Below are 24,550 nucleotides of genomic sequence, written 5' to 3'. Positions count from 1 at the left end.
GTCAGACCTATGACATAAATATGGAATTGCGACAATGCTACACTCTGACTATAACAGCAATTTATGGACCTCCTGAATGTTACTGACGACTGCAGGCTGTTAAATATAATCAACTAGGTGAGATGAAGCCTAATAATATTGAGCTCTTGCAGTACATGTTCATCTGAATAATAATGATATGACAATAAATATAAATATTTTGATAATTTAAACTTGTTCTACTTTTATTTTTGCTTCTCATGGATACCTTTTTATTGCATTTTATGATCTTAAGATGCTGCATATCTGTCCCCATCTTCATCAAAAGCTGCATGACACTAACGGCGAGATACACCATTTGTTGCTAAATGGAAAATGGTACTTTACCCTTATATTTCAACCTTACAATGTTTGTGAACTTAGGGCAGTACCGCTACCCTGTTTTTGTCTTGTGCCTCCTGCTGTACTGCATCATTATCATTGCTAATCTTGTCATAATACTGGTAATATCACTAGAGAGATCACTGCATGATGAACCCATGTACATTTTTGTTTTATGTCTTTGCATCAACTCGCTGTATGGTTCCTCTGGCTTCTTTATCAGATTCTTAATAGATCTTCTCTCTAATACTAATTTGATATCACGCCCAGCTTGTTTCACACAGATCTACATTATTTACACGTATGCCTCGTATGAGTTGACCATTTTGAGCATTATGGCTTATGATAGGTATGTTGCTGTGTGTGAGCCTTTATACTACCATGACAAAATGACACCCAAGATGGTGTCAAAGTTGACAGCCTTTGCATTTATCTATCCAGCCTTTACAATTGCAACTTGTCTTTATTTAACCATCAGACTTCCTTTGTGTGGTAATGAGATACAAAAAGTATTCTGTGGCAACTGGAATGTTGTAAAATTGTCCTGTGTGACCACCCTCGTTAACAACATTATGGGCATGTTAGCGAGCACAACTACTGTTTTTCTGCCCCTGGCTTTTGTCTTGTATACTTACTTGCGAATTCTGCTTGTTGTTAGGAAAGGTTCATCAGAATTCAAGGGCAAAACTCTGCAAAGTGTTTTACCACACACTGTTACATTTGTCATTTATTCCATCACTGCATTTTGTGATCTACTCCTCAGCCGTTATAACGTAGAAGAGTTTAATCCAATTTTGGCTATAATTTTATCACTGGAGTTTTTAGTGATACCTCCTATTCTGAACCCTCTTGTGTATGGCTTGAAGTTACCAGACATTAGGAGACATATTTTGAAGATGTTGACATGGTCTAAAGCAATCACTTAGGGATGACGTGATTGGAGAAGTTCACAGTCTGATTTATAAACAACTTTTGGGTTAAATTGATCCTTGCACAGGACAGCCATGAGATTTGTCATGGACACGAAAGATCCTAAAATAAATTAAACACAAGCCTTTCTTTATTTAATCCACAAACAATAATAAAAATAATTTGGGATTTTCAAACGCACTGTTGTTTGCTGGCAATTGGTAATTGTTGTATGCTGTTTAGAATAATCTAAAGCCGGTATCTAAATAAGATGTCAAATATTATACATATTGTTAGCCTGATTGTCAGACTCTTGAAAGTGTGAAGTGGAGTGGGCAAACCAGGCTAACATATTGTACATTTGTTGATACCTCTTAAGATGAATTAATTTCATTCTTGTTAACGGTGCACGGTTATAAGGATGTACAGTTTACAGAACTTAATTAACCCAGAGTTAGACCCTAAGTGTGTGTGTGTGTGTGTGTGTGTGTGTGTGTGTGTGTGTGTGTGTGTGTGTGTGTGTGTGTGTGTGTGTGTGTGTGTGTGTGTGTGTGTGTGTGTGTGTGTGTGTGTGTGTGTGTGTGTGTGTGTGTGTGTGTGTGTGTGTGTGTAGCCCCATATTATGTTGTGTGTGTTTATGTCTGACAAGTAGTATGTCAACTATACTGTATTTAGCAATGTTTGCCTTCTATGCACTTTGTAACTGGCTGCTCTCCCATTGTCTGACTTCACTGGCAGTGTTTATGTCCTTAGTACAAGGTATTCCTGTACTTCTGATTATGCAGACATAAATATTTCAAATGTGTGTGTGTTTGTGCGTGCGTGCATGCGTCCGCACATACACACGCAACTGTGAATTAGGTTTGGCCTTTTAATGTACGTTGTACCCAGGGTTTAATAGTGCTCTTAACATAATTAAACTTTAACCCATTAAAGCAAGGTCAAAAGCCATGGATGGAGAGTAAAACACTCATGCCATTGCCTGCAACTACACCCATGCATTCCAGATGTCAGATGTGTTCCGATGTGTTCATTATCATTTATTTCTTTATAAGTAACAAGTAGAAGATAATGTAGAAGAATAATGTTGAGTGAGTTATGCTGTCCAATTTGGATGTGAAAAGTTTTTGAAAGATTTTCATAATGGACAATAAATATTATTTAAAAAAATGCTAAACACGTGTTATTTTTAATCTACTGTTGTGTCTTAACGAAACCATATTCCGGCTTAGATATTATGATTATTATTCTTTCTTAAGTTTTTGTCTGGCAAGCAGCAAAGGTCGTCGGGATCGGGATCGGGACCCAAACCCGCAACACACTGTCAGGCTGGACCACCAGCCCAGGTGCCCGGACCACTAGGTCGGCCCGGGCCAGATATTATATTATTTTTAACTATACAAAACTAGTAAGATTGCTGTTCTCTCTAAAATTATAACTGCATTATAGGGGTAAACTGTCAACAGCTGACATCCTGGGGGCACTCTCTGTCCTTTTGTCCAGATACTACATGCCTGTTGATACTATCTGATGTCAATTTAATTATTTGAATTAACAATGGCACATAAATGTTCATCATATTGCATACATTAACAGCTCCGTGGGAAATAGATGTGGTTGTACTTGGTAGATGACAGGTGTGAATGTGTGTAACTGTATGACTGTATTAATGCCAATACCGATTTTTTTTCTGATATTTATATTTTTATAGAGCACGTTTATGCCATATCATAATAGTACAATATCCAAAATCACAGACAATATCCAGACTAATATCATGATATATATAATCTTGATACCGATTCGATTCCGATCATTTGAAAATGATGTGATCGGCCCCGATTTCTGATCACGTGATCGGATCGGGACAACCCTACTCAAAATCAAATGATCGAATCGGATCGGGAGCAAAACAAGCGTGATCGGGACATCCCTATACCCGTCAGCATAGCACCCATTTCAAAGATATTATTTCTATAAAAAGGAAGTAGGCCTAGTACAACAGCACGTCAACACGAAGTTAACGGCAGGTCCAATGAATCACAGAGCAGGATAAAAGGAATAAAGCACTGGATCATCTTGGCAGATCAAATGCCTTTTAGTTGCTATAAGTATACAAATAGATGACTAACGTTTCGATTCATCAGAGTCACCGACTCAGATGATGATCGCACGTGGAAGTGTTAGTCACAGTTCACAGATTATTGATCACTGAAAGTGTTCCTTTTGGCACAATTTACCCCCAGTGTTGGGTAAGCTGATCCACCGGTCATGGAAAAAAAGACCATACCGTAGGTTTCCATTCTAAAATGTGAACCTACAGGAATCAATATATACAGTATATAAAATCACTTCACATGGTAATATACTGTATACTGTAGTTCACTATGTAAGTATAGTAAACTATATGATTCAAAACATGACATTGCAGTATAGTAAACTATATGATTCAAAACATGACATTGCTGCTGTAATGTACAGATCAACCTAAATTTGTTTTCGCATATTGTTTTTGTAAGCCTGAGGTAGCTCACCTTACCCAATCCCCTAAAGACCATTTTAATCCCAATTGCTGAAGTAGTTGTCAAATATACGTAGGATATAAATATAGATAAGATGAGCAAAGAATGCTCTACACTACTAGTGGTAGCTCAGGTCAGGTGTAAATGTGTGTGGTATGAGTTGATGATTCAAAAGCATATTTTGGAATTGCATTCACTCATTAGGTAAATATGAATAACTTTTCAAGTGTAACAGTGTTTACTCTTTCAGGGTTGAATCACACACAACAAAGAGGTATTCTCTTCTGTCTAACATTGTTGGTGTACTTGCTCATTTTGTTGGGAAATGTTGCGATTGTTGTAATCATTATTATGGACAAAAGCCTGCATGAACCCATGCTCATCTTCCTGTGTAATCTGTTTATTAGTGGACTTTATGGGACTGCAGGCTTTTACCCCAAATTCCTCTCTGACCTACTGTCTCCTCATGTCATCTCTTATGCTGGATGCTTGTTACAGGGTTATGTAATACACTCTGCGGCTTGTTGTGAATTGTCGATTCTAGCTTTGATGGCATACGACAGATATGAGGCTATCTGTCGACCTCTGGGGTACCACACGGTCATGACAAGATCCAGAATCTTCCTCTTGGTGTTTTTCTCCTGGTTCATACCTCTTTATTGTATGTTCATGAACACAGCGTCAATATTAAATTCACAATTATGTGGATCACACATAAACAGACTATACTGTGTTAACTATGTTATCACTAAACTATCTTGCTCAAGGTCCAAATTTCACACTGGTATTTCTTATTTTAACATTTTGCTTTACTTTGGACATTTTATTTTTATTTTTTGGACTTATTTGCATTTAGTCAGGACATGCCAAACATCTAAAGAGAACATGGGTAAATTTATGCAAACATGTGTGCCACATTTAATCTCTTTATTTATTTTTACTTTTGCTCTGCTTTTGGATTTGATGTACATGCGATTTGGCTCAAGTGATTTATCTCAAGATCTCCAGAACTTCATGGCAATTGAATTTCTCATTATTCCCCCAATTCTGAATCCGCTTATATATGGGTTTAAATTGACCAAAATTCGAATAAGAATTCTGAGAATTGTCCATGCTAAAAAATAAAGATGTGAAAGGGGTGAATAAGACTTGTAAGAGGAGGACAGTGCTCCAACTGTCAATTTAGTCAGTTGTCTAAAATAATAAAGCCTGGTAAATCCTATAGTTTTGTTTTAGTTTGATTAAAATCAATAGTTAAAAAAAGGGCAAGTCTTGAAAAATGTATGTCTATAACATTAACCTCTCTGAAATATGTATGTATGTCTTTATATGTACAGCTATCATCTTGTGTATCTTGTGTACAGTTATGCTGGCTGCACATCTTATAATTGCAAACCATTGCTATTAAAATGTGCTGATTAGTTATTAATTTAACAATTGACATTTTGTATTTGCTGAGGTCAAAGTTTGATTTGAAGTTAACATACAGAAGTTAACAAATGAGACAACATGATGTTTAAGAAAGTACGTACATTATATAGCACAAGAGGGCCTGACGCACAAGATGCAGGCAGAGCATTATGACATATCCAATGCTTATGGTACAGGACCCTATGTGCAGGACTGAAGCAGCTAGGATATTATGTGTGTACATAAAATAAGGACAATATAATATAAGTGAGCAGAATGGTGTGCATAGAAGGTGCAGTAAAGCTGTAATTATGTCTGAAAAATGTCTTGAACATGAACATTTTCTAATTTTTAAATGTAAAATTGGCATTTTCAAATAGGACATAATGTAATGCTTTGTGTCATTCCTGCTTCACCCTGTCGGGGTTCATATTCATGTAGGTACATTAGCATGCTTACCCCACGGCTGCTTACAAACATAATCAATAATTCGATCTTGTTGAGCTGGTCATTTTGAAAGTAGCTCTCAAGTCAAAAAAGTGTGGACGCCCCTGCTGTAGCTGCACTAGCTCCCTTTCTCTAGTGTCCAACCCTGTAGGATGGATAGAGCGGTTTGGTTTGATACAAATGCCGATTTTGGTTTGTTACAAATGACAGATGTAGTTATACAGACTGGATAAATTACAAATGCAGGGTTTTTCAATCAATACCAAAATATTTGGTATTGATATTTTTTAGATAGATATTTTTGTCTCCAAATTACCTATTAAATGTGCTTTTTTATTTTTATTTTTTTACATTGTGGGAATTTTTAGATCTACATTCCCATCATGTTAACTTTTCAGATCAGATCACAGCTCTACCCTTGGGATATACTGAAATAATTCACCATCAAAATGAAAATACAAATTAGGCTAAATAGTGAGATACTGAGTTACCAGTCAAGGATAAAGATATAGTATATTCCAAGACAATTATAATTATATAATGTACACATTTATTGATCCTCAGAAGGGAAATTCAATATACAACATAATGCAGCAGCATTTCATTATTCATAGCCCATAAATAAAATACGGTGTAGTATGAAATTGATAACCATACTTTTTTGCTCGTGTCATTAGTTATGCCTTCCACACAAATGTGATCTGACAACTGCTTGACAAATACAAATAAAAGCATTTTTCATTTATTTAAATACACTGGTGTGATATCTTAGTACATAGCCTTGGAGTAAAATGCAACAGCCACCACTTTTTCCAGCAGGGCCACGCTCAAAAAGTGGTATAGTATTCCAGATGATGGTTGAGTGGCAAGACTCCATGATCCTTTGTTTGTAATATGTCACCCTCTAGTGTCCAACAAGGCTATGACAAGCCATTGCTGGACGATTCTAAGAAAACAAAAAGGAAGCTATCTGACATACCTGAAAGCTGAAAGAGACAACCCAAAGCCAAAGCAAGATGGAATGCTAATGCTATCTAGCCCTAAAACCAGAATATACACTGGCAGACAACCCAAAACATGGAAACCTGTGAAGGAAAGCCTTCACAGGTAATATTTGTGAACTGTTGCGATAAAAGAAGCGTTATAGCCAATTGAATACAACCACCCTAAGGATTAATATCTGTACGGAATAGACCGCTAGACCTACTGCACATGTCTTTTTTGTATAATATTGAAATAGTTTTGGGAAAACCATGCTGCTATTTGTCCCAAAGTGACTGCAAAAGATTGCTGCTATTTGTTTCAAAAAGCTTCATAAACTGTATATAACATGTATATAACGACTCAATGTGACATAGCTCTGTTTACACAATACTTTACCCCCTCTAACTGTATAAACGTTCTCCATTTTCAACTGTTATTATTATATTTTGACACTGCTTGGCAATGTAAACGTATGTTTTCTCATGCCAATAAATCTTCTTTGAATTGGGGTACTCGCTGGCCTAGTGGTCCAGGCGCATGCCACATATACACTCTGGCCTGACAGCACGTTGCGTGTTTGAGTCCCATTCATGATGACCTTTGCTGCATGTCTCTCCCCTTCTCTCTCTCTTTCCTGTCCGTCTTCACTGTAACTATCAATAAAAGCACAAAAGCCAAAAACAAATCTTTAAAAAAAGCTCCTTTGAATTGAATTGACTAAAGACACGCCATGCTTGTCATAGTTTTCCCCATCCATCCATCCATCCATCCATCCATCCATCTTCAACCGCTTATCCGTATTCGGGTCGCGGGGGCAACAGCTTCACCAGAGAGCTCCAGACTTCCCTCTCCAGAGCAACATTTCCTGGGGGATGCCGAGGCATTAAAATGCCAGTGAGTCGATGTAATCCCTCCATCTCGTCCTTGGTCTGCCCCGGGGTCTCCTCCCAGTGGGACATGAATCGAGGACCTCTCTATAGGGAGACGCTCGAGAGGCATCCTAACCAGAACGAACCACCTAAGCTGGCTTCTTTCCAGGCGAAGAAGCAACGACTCTACTCCGAGCCTCTCTCGCGTGAGAGGCGAGTATGAGAATAAGTATTTGACCGTTCACAAAGTATCAATACATTCACATCCATTCTGAATGGAGTAAATAGACTATAAATTGGTCCTTTAAGTAAGTTTATGTCCTACCAGGGGTGTGTTCCACAGCCCTGCCACATGACATCATGTTGAGCCCGAGAGGCCACTTTTTCTACCAGTCTTCCGAGATGGAATCTCAACTTGATACCAGCAGGATCTAAATTTCTCAATGGAGGAGTGGGCTGTGGAGAGAACCTGCTCCAGCCACTAGTATAACAATAAAACACACCCGTGTGAAGTGTGGGGCGCTCTTATCATTGTACATCATCATGACGTAACATGTCCATTTGCTCAGACACATATGACTCCACAAATTCTCCATTCATTGACAATGGGAATTGAACAAAAATACTGATTTGCTCAGACACATAAATTCTCCCTTCATTGTCAATGGGAATTTGTGTAGGACAAAAATAGCCGATTTGCTCGTCTACATAACACATACATTCTCTATTCATTGTCAATGGCACTTAATGTTTGTGTTAGGAGAAAATAGCCAATTTGCTCGTCTACATAACACATACATTCTCTATTCATTGTCAATGGCATTTAATTTTGTGTTAGGACACAATAAACGATTTGCTCAGACACATATGATGTATATTCTCTGTTCATTGTCAATGGCATTTAATGTTTGCACTACTACACTATAGCTGAATATAGGAGGGGCTAGTGCCCCTCAACAAAGTGCTATATTGTGTGACTGCTAGTTATATTGTATTAATATATTCACATATACCGATTAACATTATCCTAAACTTTTCAGCTCGAGACCCTAAAGTGAGATTAGATGTTTGCCTGGGACTCAAACTAGTGGAAATAGCAGATCTACAAGCGCACAACGTGTCGCTTCACGCCGCGTTGTGAGTTTGTAGATTGGCTTTTTTCACTACTTCTAAATTATTCTTATTTATGGGATCTCTTAGATTTTTTGGGGGGATTTCTTTTTGTTTTTAATGTTTTGATATAGCCTATTCTTTTTTTTTTTAAGAAAATTGGAAGTCGTGACCTCCTAAAAATGTAGCCTGGGTTCCAGCCTGAATCGCTATGTTCCGTGAATTTGTTTTGTCACTCTGACCCAGTAAAACTAGATAAAGTGCTCGGAGCACAGGTCTCCACCAGGTCAGGAATATTTGTGATGCTTTTTTCTTTTCTTTTTTTTTTGCCAAAATGTGCCTCTGGTGGCACTATAATAGGCAATAGGGCAATGGTAACAAATTAACTGCTCGTGACGGAATGTTCCGCCAGTTTTTTTGTGGCTTTCGCCTTTATTTTATATTTTTTATGGAGGGACAGACAGTAGGCTGACAGGAAATGGGGAGAGAGAGGGGAGGAAGACATGCAGTAAAGGCCGTCGGGATTGGGAGTCGAGCCTACGGCACACTGCCAGACTGGATTACCAGCCAAGGTGCCTGGACCACTGAGCCATGGCCCAAGCCCATTTCTCCTTTTGTAAGATGACTCCATGTAGGCCTACCTTTTTCATAGTCAACAACAAATATACAGCCAAAAAAGTTGTATTTATTTTGACATTACTGTAAACCGACCTGCTCAAACTGCTCAAAATGCGATTCACTGTAGGTCATCTATGTGGTCAGGTGTTACCAACAAATTGCTCACCAGACCTGAATGTTTAGAGATTTTAATGGTTGTGTGTTGTAGGTTCAGGTTGATGCTTTGAGATTTTATGTGATAAGTGTGAGCAACAACTGAACATTGTGTGTAGTGTTTGGACAACAAGGTGATGTGTAATGTGTAAAGAAGGAAAGTCAGAGTCTAATGCAGATTAGAGTGTGATTTGCACTACATCACAGAGTGTGATGTAGTGCAAATTGTGTCGAGCGATTAGGTAGATGAAGTGAAGGTTGTGCAAATTGTGCCAAATGTTCGATTTTTGTGCGTTAACAATCGTGAAAAACTGTAAAAGGATGGCATTATTGTTCCTCAACGTGGAAATGTGCTGCAATCATGATTTGAGGCATTTTGTTCAAAACAGGTCACACCTGCAAACTTTAGATGTCAATCATGGAATATGAAAAAACAGAATCCGTGTTGATCACATGACTATTCACATGACTATATAGAGATGATCACATGACTATATAGAGATCATGTGTACTGATTAGAGTGAAAATTGGATAAAATCTGAAGTATTATCCAAAATGTGTTTTAAATATGGCAGCCTCCTGATGACGCTATAAAAGGCAGATGTTAACTAGATGAAGTGTCCCTCGGGGCACAGGGCTCCACCAGGGCAGGTCAGGTTGTGGCCTCCTGGTGGCGCTATAATAGGCCAATGTGAACGGACAGAGTGCAAAACATACTCTCTCCCCATGCCTTCCGCCTGGTAGAGACAACAATGCAAAAAAGGCAAAGATTGTTCCATGGCCTCTAGGGAGTGTACATACAAAATTTCACACAGATCGGTGCAGTTATAGGTAAAAACACGAATCGGCTATAGTGTGTACCGATTTGCCTATGGATAAAATGTGTACGGGTAATATTTAAAAAAAAATGTGTTTTGCAAAAATCGTCCTCATGGTGGCGCTATAACAGGCCATTGGCATCCAGCCAGGGAGTGTGTGTGCTCAGTTTGGCATCGACCGGGCCAGTGGCGCAACTCCCACTGAACGCTAGGGGGGGACAGAAGCCAAAACATCCGTCCCCCCATCCCCTTAGGGCACAAATGTGACGCTGGGGGGGGGGGGGGGCGGGCCTTGTCACCCACCCCCCACCTAATTGCGCCCCTGGACCGGGCCAACAGTGCCAGAGATTAGCTGTACACGGTGACGGATGGACAAGGATGGTGCAAAACATACTCTCGATCCCTACGCCATCGGCCTGGTAGCGGTAGGGACAAAAAGTAGTCACTAAAATGCATTCTGGATACAAATTTTAAATCAATGGGTTACGGGTTGGATGATATCACACATCACATGTCCAAGGTGAGACAACGGTCCATCTATCCATGCCTGCCACAGAGGTCTAGAGATCCCATAACCCAGAAGCAAAGAAGCACTGTGATTGGCTAGATAGTTGTCAGGCAACAGCCGGTGCTGTCCAAAAAATGTCAAGACAGCAACTGTAATAATGACACAAGCAGCCTCTTTGTTCAGACGTCTACTCGCCTAGACAGGATCATTTCCATATTGAAGAAGTACAGTATAGCTGCCTGTGAGCCAAGCTATGCGAAACAAAAAATAGCCTATGTATTTTACAAATATACATGTAGGGCCCCGGCCTACATGTATATTTGTAAAATATATAAAATATACCTATAGCCACGATATGCGTAGTAGTAGTAGTAGCCTACATAGCCTATAGGGGAGGGGTGATATCGTGTTGCCTGACAACCAACTAGCCAATCACAATGTGAGCAAACGGCCCTCCCTGCAATGGGAAAGCACGTCGATGGAACCATAGGATGGAACACCAAATCCTCCAATAAAAAAACTCACGGCGACGTCCTCTTCCACGTTTTCGCGCTCACGACCCGAGCGACACGTACCGCGAGACTTGGTGTGGTCCAGTAGCATAGACTGTGCAGACAGTGCACTGCAGTACATGCGGCTCCTCGAGGCTCCAGCTCCCTGTGCTGCTTCCCTCCGTCAGCTCTATTCATTTTTCACCGCCGATGCCAGCAGCAGCGACCCGACAGACAGAGGACAAGAGACGACTGTGCCTTGCTTGATGTTTAACCGTACAGACGTTTTTAAAGCTTCTCGGGGGCGCCTCACTCTCTCTACGTACCACAAAACGTGAGTATATACATAGACCGTTAACCGTTTTTTTGTTGTTGTGTAAAAGCGTGCGGTAAAAACAAAACACAAAAGCAAACAACGAGGATACATTGCTTGTGTTCCGGGTGTGTGTGTGTGTGTGTTTATGTAATCCCCTTTAGAACAGTGCAGACATGACGCTTCTGTTGTCAGAGAATTATTACATGCTGGATATAACGTAAATGCACAACATTGACTTTGGCCTCTGTGAGTCTGTGTATATTGTACGCGGTGCTGATTTGTCTCGCATAGACGCAGCATGACTATTGGGGTTTATGGCTGCTATAATCTCAACCTGCTAGTGTTGCGGAGGTCTGTCTGCCTGGGGAGACCGCGGAGCGCATCATGTTTATAGATGGAACGACATTATTGTCACATTGATGATCAGGACATGAACACACGGCAAACGGGCAGGCAGCGACGACCTGAGGCCAATGTTATCAGCTGTGGGAGGAATATGGTGTCGATAACGATGTAAATCAATGCGTTACATACATTTTCATATGGTAATCGGATTAAATAATGTTAATGCCTTACAATGACTGCTGTGTATAGTCATTAGGCTCCATGCGAGGATGGAGATGGCTGGCCCTATCCGGCCTATCGGCGAGGTTATGATATGCACGGTGCAATGATCCAACACTGTTCGTTTGTTCGTACATTTGTCGATTTGTGTAAAGTGTACAGTGCACTCGCTTACAAATTACAATACTAATGGATACACTAACATTGATGCTTTACTATGTATGCTCAAAATGCAACATTTAATGATGTATTAGTGTTGAGTTGAAAATGAATCAGTGGGGGGAACGGTGATTGTTTTACCCGCATGAAATGTTTAAAAATACATGATAAGCCTATGCTATTGCTATAGTCGAGGACAGTCCAATAAACATGTGATTATGATCATCATCATCATCATCATCATCATCATCATCATCATCATCATCTCATTATTATCAAGCTATAGAAGCCATGCAGTTCTAACTTCTTAACCCTTGTGATTTCCCCTTTTAAAGTTCTAACTTGGACACAGGTAAATGTCCAGCAACACTTTCAAAAATAGGTGGGACAAAAATGATATAATTACTAGTGGAATAATAATATGTTTTCATTTTATGAAATAATCTCGCACAATGTATTTAATTTAATTGTCACAATGACAACAATCCTTTGGAAGCAATATTTTCAAATGTATATGGCCTGTTTGATGAATTGACACAATCCCATCTAGCTATCTAAATGCACCATGTCTCTGTATGTCTGTAATTCAGGTAACTCGAGAACCGTTCGCCCCACCGACCAAATTCGACACACGCGTTCCACACCACCACAGGGAGTGCAGTGCCCGGCCTTGAGTCGGTCGGTCCGTTGTCCAAAACCACCACAAAGGCCCCTGCCCAGGCTCTGGACAGGGCCCAATTAGCCAATTGATCACCCTGGTTGTCCAGAATCGCCATAAAAGGCCTCTGCCCAGGGCTCAAATTAGCCATTTGGTCACACCTGACATCTGCATAGACTCCATATTTGGGCATGCCTGACAAAGAACTTCATATATGGGCATAAAAGGGACACAGACATAATAACTGGGTGGGGCATGCATTTACAACTTGCATCGTTCCAAGTAGACCAGTGCCTAACGGGCACCGCTGTAGTTTTAAATAAGTTCATAAGAAACTACTCAAGGGAGTGCGTATGTGTATATTCCTTTTTCTAACAATCCCATAGTGGAACAGTAAACAAAACAACCTGCAGGCAATGGCATCCTTAGCAAATACAGTTGAACATTAAAGGAGAATTCCATGCTAGAAGGCTTTCTTACCTTTCTTTGTAGTTGTTACGTCCCCACCAAAGAGGTCCAGGTGTTTTTTTTGTGCAAAAACTCCTTATTGGCTATTTCCCCTACCATAAGCCCTCAATGAATTGCATTGAATTGAATGGGAATTTAATGGGGCTATGGGGTGTTGTGCTAATTCGCTTATTTCCATCGAAATAAGTAGCAAAGTGTGCCGCTTGGGATATTATTTACATTATGAAGAGAGGATATATACAAAAAAATAATAATTTTGAGCGATGGAAATAAGCGAATTAGCACAACACCCCATAGCCCCATTCAATTCAATGCAATTCATTTAGGGCTTATGGTAGGGGATATAGCCAATAAGGAGTTTTTGCACAAAATAACACCTGGACCTCTTTGGTGGGGACGTAACAACTACAAAGAAAGGTAAGAAAGCCTTCTAGCATGGAATTCTCCTTTAAAGCTTATTAGTGTCATCACGGGATGATCTTGCTTCATGTTCAAAGTTGTATCACCAGTTAGTTATGCTATATGCTGAAAGACCCAGCTCCAATTGATTGATTGATTGATTGATTGACAGTAGATGCAGAATTTCAAACCAAAGCAAGTCAATACAAAAACTGTTACTGTGGACGACACCATGATAAAGCCATGATAAAGCACTACACTAGCTCTGTGCTTTATTTCATAACAGTGCTGCAATGTTGCTCTAGTTACTGAGGTGACAGGCTTTAGAGAATAGAGAGCATCACAGAACGACCACCAAGGACAAACCTTGCCAAATCGGTCTTGTATCTGTGTTCATAGAAATCTACGCTAGTCTCCTCTGCTGCCGTGTGATTTTTAGTGGTGGAAACTAACTAAGTACATTTTTTACTTTTTACAGAGTATTTCTAATTCTATATTGCAGTATGATAAATGGCAAATGGTGCATTTATATAGCGCCTTTATCGAAGGTGCTTTACATTGTGCATTACATCATTCACCCATTCTTACACACACACACACCCCGATGGCGGAGGAAACCATGCAAGGTACCTACCTGCTCATCGGGAGCAATTTGGGGTTCAGAGTCTTGTCAAGGACATTTTGAGACTAACTCTGGGGGAACCCGGGATCAAACTGGGAACCTTGCGATTCCCTTCCGGCCGATCTACCGGCCACTACCCCTGAGCCGCTGCCGCCGTGGTACTTTTACTTTACTAGTACAAATTGTGAGTACCTTTTCCACCACTGGTGCCATGTATCAGAAGAAGTCGAGGATGCTTGCTGCTGCTACTGCTGAGCTTAATAAATTGCTGCTGGCTGTCAACACAAGGAGAGCCATGGCCTCTGTTAACCCTGTAGTGCCTGATCACAGCAGGAAGCGGTCATAGCCATCACTTTCACATATACCCTGATGCAGATATTTGATAGCCTCAATCTATATGTTCGCTCCCCTCTGAGGGCAATATCATTTCCGCTGTGATGAATGCGTTATTGCTGCATTCATTTTCGTTGTAGAATGACAGTGGTTTCACACAAACAAGGTTTTCACATATGAAGAAAACCGGATATGCTCAACATCTGTGAAGTCTTTCTAAATACAGTAGGAACTAATTAATAAAATAGCTTACTAGCAAACTCTGAGGTACTTTCTATCACCTTTAGAGTTGTAACTTAAACACATTTTTAAACAAAGTTTAGTCTACATATGAGCTCTGCATAGACATTTGCTGAGCCAACTCTGAAATTAACCTTGATTATTATTAGCGCTGTAATGGTCAACCGATCTGACGGTTTTATACAATACATTGGATGTAATATTAGCTAAAATATAGAAGATTATTCGGATTCGAATTTGCAGACTATATATTGCTAATTGTAATGTACTGTAGCTAAACTGTCAGTGCTGTTATTTAAACTTGTTAGCAATACATGTATTTTAGTTATGGAATCCTCTTATAAATACAACTTCCCACCACTGGCTGGTTTAAGCAAGTTCAATTTATGGTCCAGTGCAAAACCTTTGGTTTGTTGTACAGTCAATGGATTCATTGATAATGTAAATGTAAATCTATTCTGTGCAGAAACACTGGAACCTAAAGCTCTCTCAAGCTCTCTAAGTTATCTATGGTGTGGTGCACATATATAATGATCTGAACAAAGCGGTAAGGGACGTGGTGTGCCCATTCCCAGACAGTGTATGCTCTGATACTGTATCAGCAGAACCACCTGCTGTAGCTTTGATGTGCCTAAAGTGCAATACATACTCTGAAAATCTCCGGTTCGGAAAGGCTCCCCGAACTATAGTTCGACGAGTCACGGTTGGAGGTGCACAGGTTCCTAGGAAAAGTTCTGGGACCACCATTCCGTAGCTTGGAATGACGTCAATTTGTAGTTCTATTACGTCCCTTTCAGAAGAAAAGTGTGGGCATCGGAAGTAGAATGCACCATGCCACACCAATAACAAAGCGTTTATGATCATGTTAGTCTTTAGTCTTAGTCTTAGTCAACAAAATGAACACTGCCTACATCAAAGCATAAGTCGACTAAGGTTTTTCAGAAGACTAAATAGGACAAAGACTAAATGGTGTGTTATTCAAAAGACTAAGACTAAATATTTTATGGCAAGATTAACATTGCATTAAGACTAAGGGGGGATTCACACTATGGTCCCGGATTCGCACTCGGAGTCGGGACCACTTGGCAGATGTTTTGGGAGTGTGAACGATGCGTACCGTTCCCGGGAGCGGATTGCCCAACCGTACGCGGGATCGCAATCAATCAAGTCCCGGATACGGATCGCTGCAATGTGAAAGCCATCCGTACTAAATGGAGGAAGTGGACTATAATCATAATTTATATTTTTTTATATTGACACATTTTACCTGGGTTGTACTTCTGGTAGTTCTACTTGAATGTTAACAAAGAATGATTGATAATCCGCTAGGGTTTGAGTAGCACGAGCCGTAAACAAAAAAACACATGCGATCCAGCTAGGACAAACATACCAAGGTTTAGTCAGTGACGTGACGTCATTGTTAAAGGTATATTCAGTGATTTCACTTAATTCAAATATCACTTATTTTTTCTCATTTTTTGGATAATCCTCCCTACTATAAATGGTGCTGACCATATAAGGAGTTCCTCCCTGTCCCCAGGGAGCCCCTGGGGTCAAAAAACCCTAGTTTCGGTTTGGGCTTTGGGTGACAAAGCCTTCATCCAATCAGGATGAGAGGGGCCTTCATCCAATCATAATCGAGTGGGGCGGGCTTTGGTGCACGTGCTGTTGGTCTGTTGTACCTCCCCCACTGTAGAGCATACATGTGCACATCTTGTTACCGGGGCGGACCGTTTTTTTTTTCCAAATCACTGAATGCTCCTTTAACATACCAAGGATACATATGTGACGTCACAGTCATACAGACGAGAGACAACGTTACATTGCGATGTTAAGGACCATCATCGCACACTGCTTTAGTTGTGTATTGATGTTTACGTTGTTATTATAACTCAAGACAATGTCAGGAACACAGCCAAACATTATTATTATAACTCTGAAAGTGACTCTTCTTCTGTGACATGACATTTTCTGTCTCCCAAAGCCCCATAGTCCACAGCGCCCCTCTGAGGCACATAAGTTGAATGAAGTGTACCGGGGTGTGCTGTTGAATCTCGGCCAATGTGAATCATGGCCAGCGGGGACCAGGCAACCGTATTCGGGAACGGTTCCAATAGAACGGACTCAGTCCGTCTCGGTGTGAATCCCCTATAAGACTAAAGACTACGGTCAACTAAGGTTTTTCAGAAGACTAAGGACTAGGACTATGATGAGGCCAGATCAACATATGGAATGTCAGAACAGGAAGGATGGGTGGGGAGGGATCAACATATGGCATGTCAGAACAGGTCAGCTCCATATATGGCGATCTAAGGGTTTGAGGTCAGATGTAGAGTTTCTGGCCGGCTCCATATATGCAGATCTAGGTGATGATCCATGTATGGATCCATGTATGGTTATCCAGGGGTTAGATGAGGTCAGTGTCGTGATCATCATATATGGAGATGGCCATATATGGTGGCGTGACGTGTCACGAGGCGTGACCATATATGGAGGCGTGGCCATATATGGAGGCGTGATGGCACAAGGCGTGACCATATATGGAGGAGTGATGTCACGAGGCATGACCATATGGAGGCATGGGGTGACTATTACTGATGGACGGGAGTTTTCATAGTAAATACGACCTACCATCGCAATAATCCACCATCTTATGTATTGTGTCTGTACCCAGTTTGTTTTTGAAGTTTTTCCTGGGGACAATGGCCTGCACTACTGCGCCGGCTGGAATTTACACTCTTATTCCACAGAGAGATCAAAAATTCCCATGATGGATGACAAAGCAAATGTTTTCCCTTTTATCAATACCCAGCTTAGTGAAACCGAGTCTTAGCACCATAATTATTTTAACTCATGTGGTGAGGGTGAGTTTCATTCGTTCGACTTGGCGGCAGTTTGCAGGATATAAATGCTGCAGGTGTTTTTTTCTTTTTTTTTTTTTTTATATCCCACAGAGGTAGTGGCAGGGAATTCATAATACATGAGTGAATAGGCCAACTTGTCACATGAACAGTAATGCATTCAGCTCCCTTAAGGCCCCCCATGAATGCCACGGGTAGAAGCACGCACCGGCTCTCTGCCATCTCTCTTGACTTGCATCGGAAGCGCCTACATTTTGGAAGCTAATGGTGGAGAGCAACAGGGGTGGTTTGGTTTGCTTGCAGTGTGTTTCAATTGCTTGGTGCAGTGATTAGCATGGAAGCAGGAGGTAGAACTGTCGTTTTTGGCGCCACAGATGGCGGGGGTCATCGGCCCTGCCCCATCACCCCTGTCACCAAACTCTTGTGAGCAGAATGGACCCACAAATCTTGGTCGGGCTCTAGATTAGTATCCCGTAGGCCCCTAACCATCACAACCATGCTCAATTGGTGCTGCTATCCATTCGCTTTGGGTTTGTTTTGGATTGCAGGTCATAATTTAGTTATGGAGCTTTTGTATGTTACTAGAGGTTCACACGCCTTCAGCAGACACTGCGTCAACGCACGTGTTGCGTGACCAGGCGTAGCCAATCGGAAAAAGGAAACGCGGGAGTTAAAAGGCTGTTTTCTCTGAATCTAGCCAGCATCCGCGGTGATTGAACAGAACAGACATTCTGGGATCATTTCTGATGTTTTGCTGTGTCGAGGTTACAATATTAACTAAGGCCAGGACTTTGATGCGTTAATTGAGATTAATTAATTACCGAAAAATGATCGCGTTAAAAAAAATGAACACATTTTAATCGCACTGGACGGGTTTCAGATGGACCGACGCAATACCCAGTGCACTGAGTGCAGTGTCGTCGTCAGACAATAACACCACCAGACAGTGAGAGTACACCAGACCGTGGGAAAGCCGCTGGTCACTTTGCTGTTCTCCATGTATGGGAAATAAGATTTAAAAGGCTATCCGATGATAGCGTGGATAAAAGCACAGTTGTGTGCAATTATGCAATGAAGAATTCGCATATCACTTCACCGCACCATGTCAAGCATCCAGTTAGAGCTCTTCACAGGTCCAAAAAAAATCCAGAAATCCGAAATTAATCAAAATTAACATTTTACCAATTCCGTCCCGTTCCGAAAACATTTTCAAAGAGGAAAACCAAACCTGAATGGATCCTTGACTATTTCGTCCGATCTGACCAGCTGTTCCGAGATTTCTTTCAAATGGCGGCACCGAGCTCGACCGAGATCCGATTATTTCTGACATTCCGAGAGACTCGACCCAGCCAGGCAGACATAAATGTGGACTTTATGAAATAATATAGTGGACGTAGTGTCCAAATACCATTTTAGAGAGAGAGAGAGAGAGAGAGAGGCTCCCTGCAGGCTACAGCAGAGGGTGAGAGAGACTTGTCTCTTCTCTTCTCGTCTCCTCAGCATGCGTGCATTTAAAATTAACCAAACAGATCTTTTTTTTTTTACACAATCATCAGAATTTTAGCAGATGCATGTGCCTGTCTTAGCTGAATGGAATATTAGCAAGGAGTTATTAATAATTTGCTTTGAACTTTGTTAGTTTGCTTTCACCTCGTTGAGGTCAACATTGTTTGTTGGGATCCATGATATAAAGTAGAATTGCACGCAGGTGATTTCATTCAAATCAGCGCAAGGCAAGCCAGGACAGGGCAGGCTGTGCAGCCCCTCGTTTTTATCACAAAAAAGATGTTGAAAGCCTACTTTCCTCCTTCTAACGCTATGGATCAGAGCTAACGTTATTCCAACTCCCAATAGCAGTTCAAGGACCCACGCACGCCCAACCCACACTCGACCAGATGACATGGTTTCTAACTAAACGGTTATGGCCAATTAGCTCAAATGTAAAATCTGTTATGGCTGTTATTGGCTGTTATGTCCTCTGAAGCAACTTTTTCTTGTTTGACTTTGAGTAGTTCCGTAGCTGCAACGGGCCCATCAAGTGTTTATCACAGGCATCTCCTAAGTGCTGGGAGGTAAATAAAGTACAGGTTGATCACAAGCTGTTCTGGCCAATATACTTTACGTTAGGTCTTGCAATCGCTATGCACCTATTTAAATAACTTTTTATGGCAATACATTATTAAAGGACCACTTCACCCATTTTCAGCCTATCTTCATATAATTGGACCTCACTAATGCTCATGATTTCTTTCAGAGGAGGGCTGTGAACACTTCAGAAACCTGCCTACCAGTGACGACATCATTAGGCAGGTTTTTTAAACATTTCACTTTTTCATTCTTTTTTTATTAAAGGGATATTTCACTTTCAAATAATATAAACATAAAAAAAAACATAAAACAACAAAAAAATAAATGGAAAAAAGTAATGGAACAATCACGGCCCCCTCACCCTTTAGAAGAATGTTCTAATGTGTGAAGGGGCCGTGATTTTGTTTTAACAACTCATTACTAGGCCCATACGTTATTATTCTATTAGACAGAAGGCAGACATTTATGTCAGACATACTCTAGTATGTGAAGAGTCTGATATGCTATTAATCATTTTGGATTAAAAAAAAAAACAGGGTTTTCTGCTTTTCTGAACAATGACCAGCTGATGACTGTCTCTCTGCAGACAATAGACACATTTTAAAATACAACCTTTGCATAAAAGAGTACTGTTACCCTTTAGCCTGACAAATAAATAAATATATATATATATATATATATATATATATATATATATATATATAAATATATATATATATACCTCGCAAGCAGCACAATGGTTAAGTAGCACATTGAAGAGCACAGTCAGCACATGTCGTCAGTGTGGAAGTTTTGCTTAATGAGCAGAAAGTTATTTTGGGGGCTTTTTAGGACAATGTAGAGAGAGAGGAAACATGAGTATGGGAGTGATTAGGCTACTACTCGTAAATTACATAAATAAAAAACAAAATAAATAAAAGACACCTATGGTAACTTTTCCCTTCTTCGGAATCAGATTGCATATATATTACTACATTTGACTGCTGCAGAATGGGATTTATGAGACTCACCTGCCGGTCAACGACCAATTCTGATTTGATTGAAGAAAAAGGAAAGAAAAAAAACTTTCGCAATGAATCTATTCCGATAGGGATGCTCAACGTGAAATTTGCCTGTTCACACCATGTCGCGTGAACTCTTCCTTCTGAAAGCTTTTGTTTTGCGTTCAAGCGTCCCATTTATCCCCAAAGTTCAAGGAAATGCTCTGGAATGCATATGTGCAGGATGTGTGCATTGTACGGTATCTCTCAAGCTCTGAAAGGGTACCCCTGTTTCTTCGTTTTCCCATAGCCTTCCTTTTCCCTGAAGTGCTAGTTGTGCTTGAGAGAGGAGTGTACCTGTCAGCCTTTATAGGGCTTTCTGTGGATCGCCAGCGGGCTTCGAGAAAAGCCACATTCCCCCAGGGTACTGCTATAGTTCGCTGCTGTGTCTGTCAGTATAGCTTCTGTCATATCTACTGTCTTTTCCAATGCCAGACCCAGCAGTCATTGTTAACTTGTACAGACAGACACACAGACACACATACACACACACACACATGCACAGTTGCACACACACACTGATTCATGACCACTGTCGTGTGTATCAACCCTGATAACATGGATCGCGCTGTGATGCAGTGGTACATGTATCCGCAATGGATTAGGCTAAGCACATCAATAATGCAGGCCTCATAGAGTAGCTGTGAAAACATGCTTTTCATGTTTTATAAGCTTCACTCTACTCCCCCGCCCAATGCCACTGCCGTCTATACAGTCAGAGACAATAAATCCTCTACTCATGTGTACAGTGAAATGCGGTGTAAACTTGAATGTCTTAAGTGGGGGCAGACTTCTGAAATGTTTGAATCGTTTCAGCAATTGTTTTAAAACTCACAAAATGCAAGCGATTAGTGTTACTGCCATCTTCCTGAGTGAGAGTACTGTATCTGTACTGGTGTTCCTGGGTATGTGACTCAAAATATTATCAAGCAGACAGTGTGAAGTGAACATATGAAACGTAGACCATACAGTACAGTACATCATGAATTTCTTGTAAAGTATGCTACCACTTAAGTGGTGATCCGTTATGTTCACCATTATGCATCCCCCCCCCCCTTCCGTTATTCCTTCTTCCTTTTATGTATTTGTACATTTTAATAAGTGTTAACAGTAAACGTTGTGTTCTGTTCATTGCTTATGATTTGGTAACACATACATGTTACATTGGCAACATAATGGTCTAATCACAATTTTTTTTAGATAATCAATTTTTTTCCATAATCATTATAATCATAAAACAGAAATAGCATGTGTTATAAGCTTGTAGATGAGCTATTTCCGGTGAAAAAATATATATAAAATTATTAAATGTGTCAGTCATTTCTTAGTATATCTTAAGTTATTTGTCTTATTTGGCCCGTGCAATTGTTGATTAAAAGGCCTGAATCTGTAATCTGAAATTACATTTTTATACATAATTTATGTTGTCCAATGTTCAAAGCCAAAATCATTTTCTTTTCTATTTTTAATGATTCACTCATCCTCCAAATTATGTGCAGTATAATTTCCAGCCTGAGCTTGATCCGAGTCAGATTATCTTTTTCTCAATGAGTTCACCTCTTGAGTCTGCACACTTTTGACTTCCTGTGTCTACATTTGGGTGTCATGCCTGAAGTCAACCATGAGGAACCACCCTTCCTCCGTCTCCTCCCGCTCCATATGCCACACAGCCCTGCATCCAGCCCTTGGTGATATGGCTATATATAGAAGGGAGAGGAAGAGGAAGACAAAAGCAAAAACAGAGTGCCTTTTAGTGCTGGGTCCTGGATGCCTCGCATCAGTGCCCCTGTTTGAAAGGGTTAATGACATGTTCTGATTTAGCCAGTAGGCTGTTTCTGTTCCCGCTGGAGTGGCCAAGGGTGAAAGGGTCAGGCTTCGGCAGGGTAGACGGCCTTCCTCAATTAACCACAATCCCTTTAGCTAAATTCCCTCTGTGACAGAATAGCTGCTGCAGCAGATGGCTTGTGCAACTTAAAAAAATCCAGCGTGTAGCAAAAATGTTCATGATGCCAGTGACCATGAAATCATAGTTAGAAAATAGTCCTTTTGTATTTCTATGGCTAGAACCCATTTCTTTACTTTTTAAGTTTGTACTCTGGCAACATATTAAACATCTGGTATACTAAGAGTGTTGGTTTACATTTTGGATGTCACAAACTAGTGCTGTCCAATTCATTTTAGTTTTAAAAACTATGTTTTTGCTACAAGAGTGACTTTAAGAGAGGTTTAAGTCAAGTATTTGATGTTGTCTGTTTAATGCCACTCCAGGTGGCTCCAGGTGCCACCTTTTGAATGTAGTAATGTTCAGCAACTACAGAATAAAGACAAATGTCTTTGTGGAAAAAAATTGAATCGTGTAAGAATCATGATCTCAATTCTTGTGCAGGAAAATCAAGATTCACATTTGAGCAAGAATCGTGCAGCACGATTGTTGTAGTTGTGGCCAGGTGTATCTAGAATTGAATGAAAGACAGCATAGTGGGGGAAGCGAGCATAGCGACTGCTTTTTGGTCCGGTTACAGTACGGTATGTGTGTTGACTCTGCTCACTTGTTGGAAACATGACCCCTTTTGTATTTTAAGGGCTCAGCATTAGTTCCAGCTATAGTCTGTGCTGCTATTCATAGTGGTGAAATTGGTGATGCAAGGAACGCATCTGTGACAGATTCATCAAAAGAACATGGAATGGCCTTGGACAGTCTTTGGAATTTCTTGAATAAGCAAGTCTTCATTGCTGAGTGTGATCAATTGCAAGTTTATCTTCTCATTGAGCATTCATTGAGGCTCTTTGTACATACAAGTCATATCAGTCGTTACCTGATAAGGTGAAGTGGGTTCCGTCATAGGCGAGCTCGACAGTGAACAGATGACTGCAACGCTATGTCGTGAAAGTAGGTTTTGCTGGTCATGAAATCGTTCATGTGTTGTACATGCAAGGAATTGACAGTGGTTAAGGCGCTTATTACACAGGCTTTGATGCCTGATGGCATGTCTGGGGTTTGATTCCCATTTCCCTAGCCCGATGGTGGATTTGCTGCATGTCCCTCCCTGAATCCCTCTACCTGTTTGCTGTCTCTTTTCACTATACTATCGTAAATAAAGGCAGAAAAGCCCCAGAAATATCTAAAAATAAAAACTAACGTTAAAAGCGGATGTGATCTCCCCCTTTGTATTATTATAAAACCAACAATGGCAGTACTTTATGCCAGGCTTGTTTAATGGAAAGAACATGTCCAAAGCTGCACGTGATGTTTAGCTTCTGGCATAAGTCAGACAGAGTTAAACCTTGTGAAATAAAGTTGTCAACCAAAGTAAATTTCAGAGGAAATATTGGTTACAACTAGAATGTCATGTAGGCCTACAGCATGAGAGAGAGAGAGAGAGAGAGAGAGAGAGACTAGATTTGCTTTGACTTGACTTCTGGGTACTATTCCTGTGCAACTTCCCTTTCTGCTGGCTTATTTTATCGGGATCAGATCACAATGAGAGGATTTGGTTTCTGAATGGCCTGCGATAATGTTATGGGTAAAATAAGCCTTGTCAGAAGAATGCGGGATGCTGTGTGGAAGGATGGCTGGTTCCAGTGGTTCCTGTTTTTTCACCA

The 24,550-nt window shown here is 40.5% G+C and overlaps 3 protein-coding genes across 4 annotated transcripts in view; all 3 read left to right on the top strand.

Annotated features, from left to right (window-relative positions):
- Nucleotides 1–24,550, top strand: part of adarb1b (adenosine deaminase RNA specific B1b) — a 196,974-nt gene that overhangs the window by 15,713 nt on the left and 156,711 nt on the right. Inside the window, exon 1 of one of the 2 annotated variants that reach the window (XM_079517555.1) lies at nucleotides 11,398–11,533. The exons of the other annotated variant lie outside the window; for it this stretch is intronic. The gene's annotated coding sequence lies outside the window, so the exon portion shown is untranslated. Of the gene's footprint in view, nucleotides 1–11,397; nucleotides 11,534–24,550 lie in introns of those variants that run through there. 2 annotated transcript variants of the gene reach the window in all.
- LOC306934909 (olfactory receptor 4B13-like) lies at nucleotides 348–1,286 on the top strand (the record flags this gene model as incomplete). Its single annotated transcript, XM_079517719.1, has 1 exon — nucleotides 348–1,286. One exon carries the CDS (start codon nucleotides 348–350, stop codon nucleotides 1,284–1,286), a length of 939 nt encoding a protein of 312 aa, XP_079373845.1.
- Nucleotides 3,897–4,916, top strand: LOC306934908 (olfactory receptor 5AR1-like; the record flags this gene model as incomplete). Its single annotated transcript, XM_079517718.1, has 2 exons — nucleotides 3,897–3,924; nucleotides 4,042–4,916. The coding sequence occupies 2 exons, from the start codon at nucleotides 3,897–3,899 to the stop codon at nucleotides 4,914–4,916; spliced, it is 903 nt and encodes a 300-aa protein (XP_079373844.1).

This window comes from Electrona antarctica (genome assembly GCF_951216825.1).
Source record: "Electrona antarctica genome assembly, chromosome: 13".
Classification (NCBI taxonomy): Eukaryota; Metazoa; Chordata; class Actinopteri; order Myctophiformes; family Myctophidae; genus Electrona; species Electrona antarctica.
This window is presented reverse-complemented; position numbering and strand designations above follow the sequence as displayed.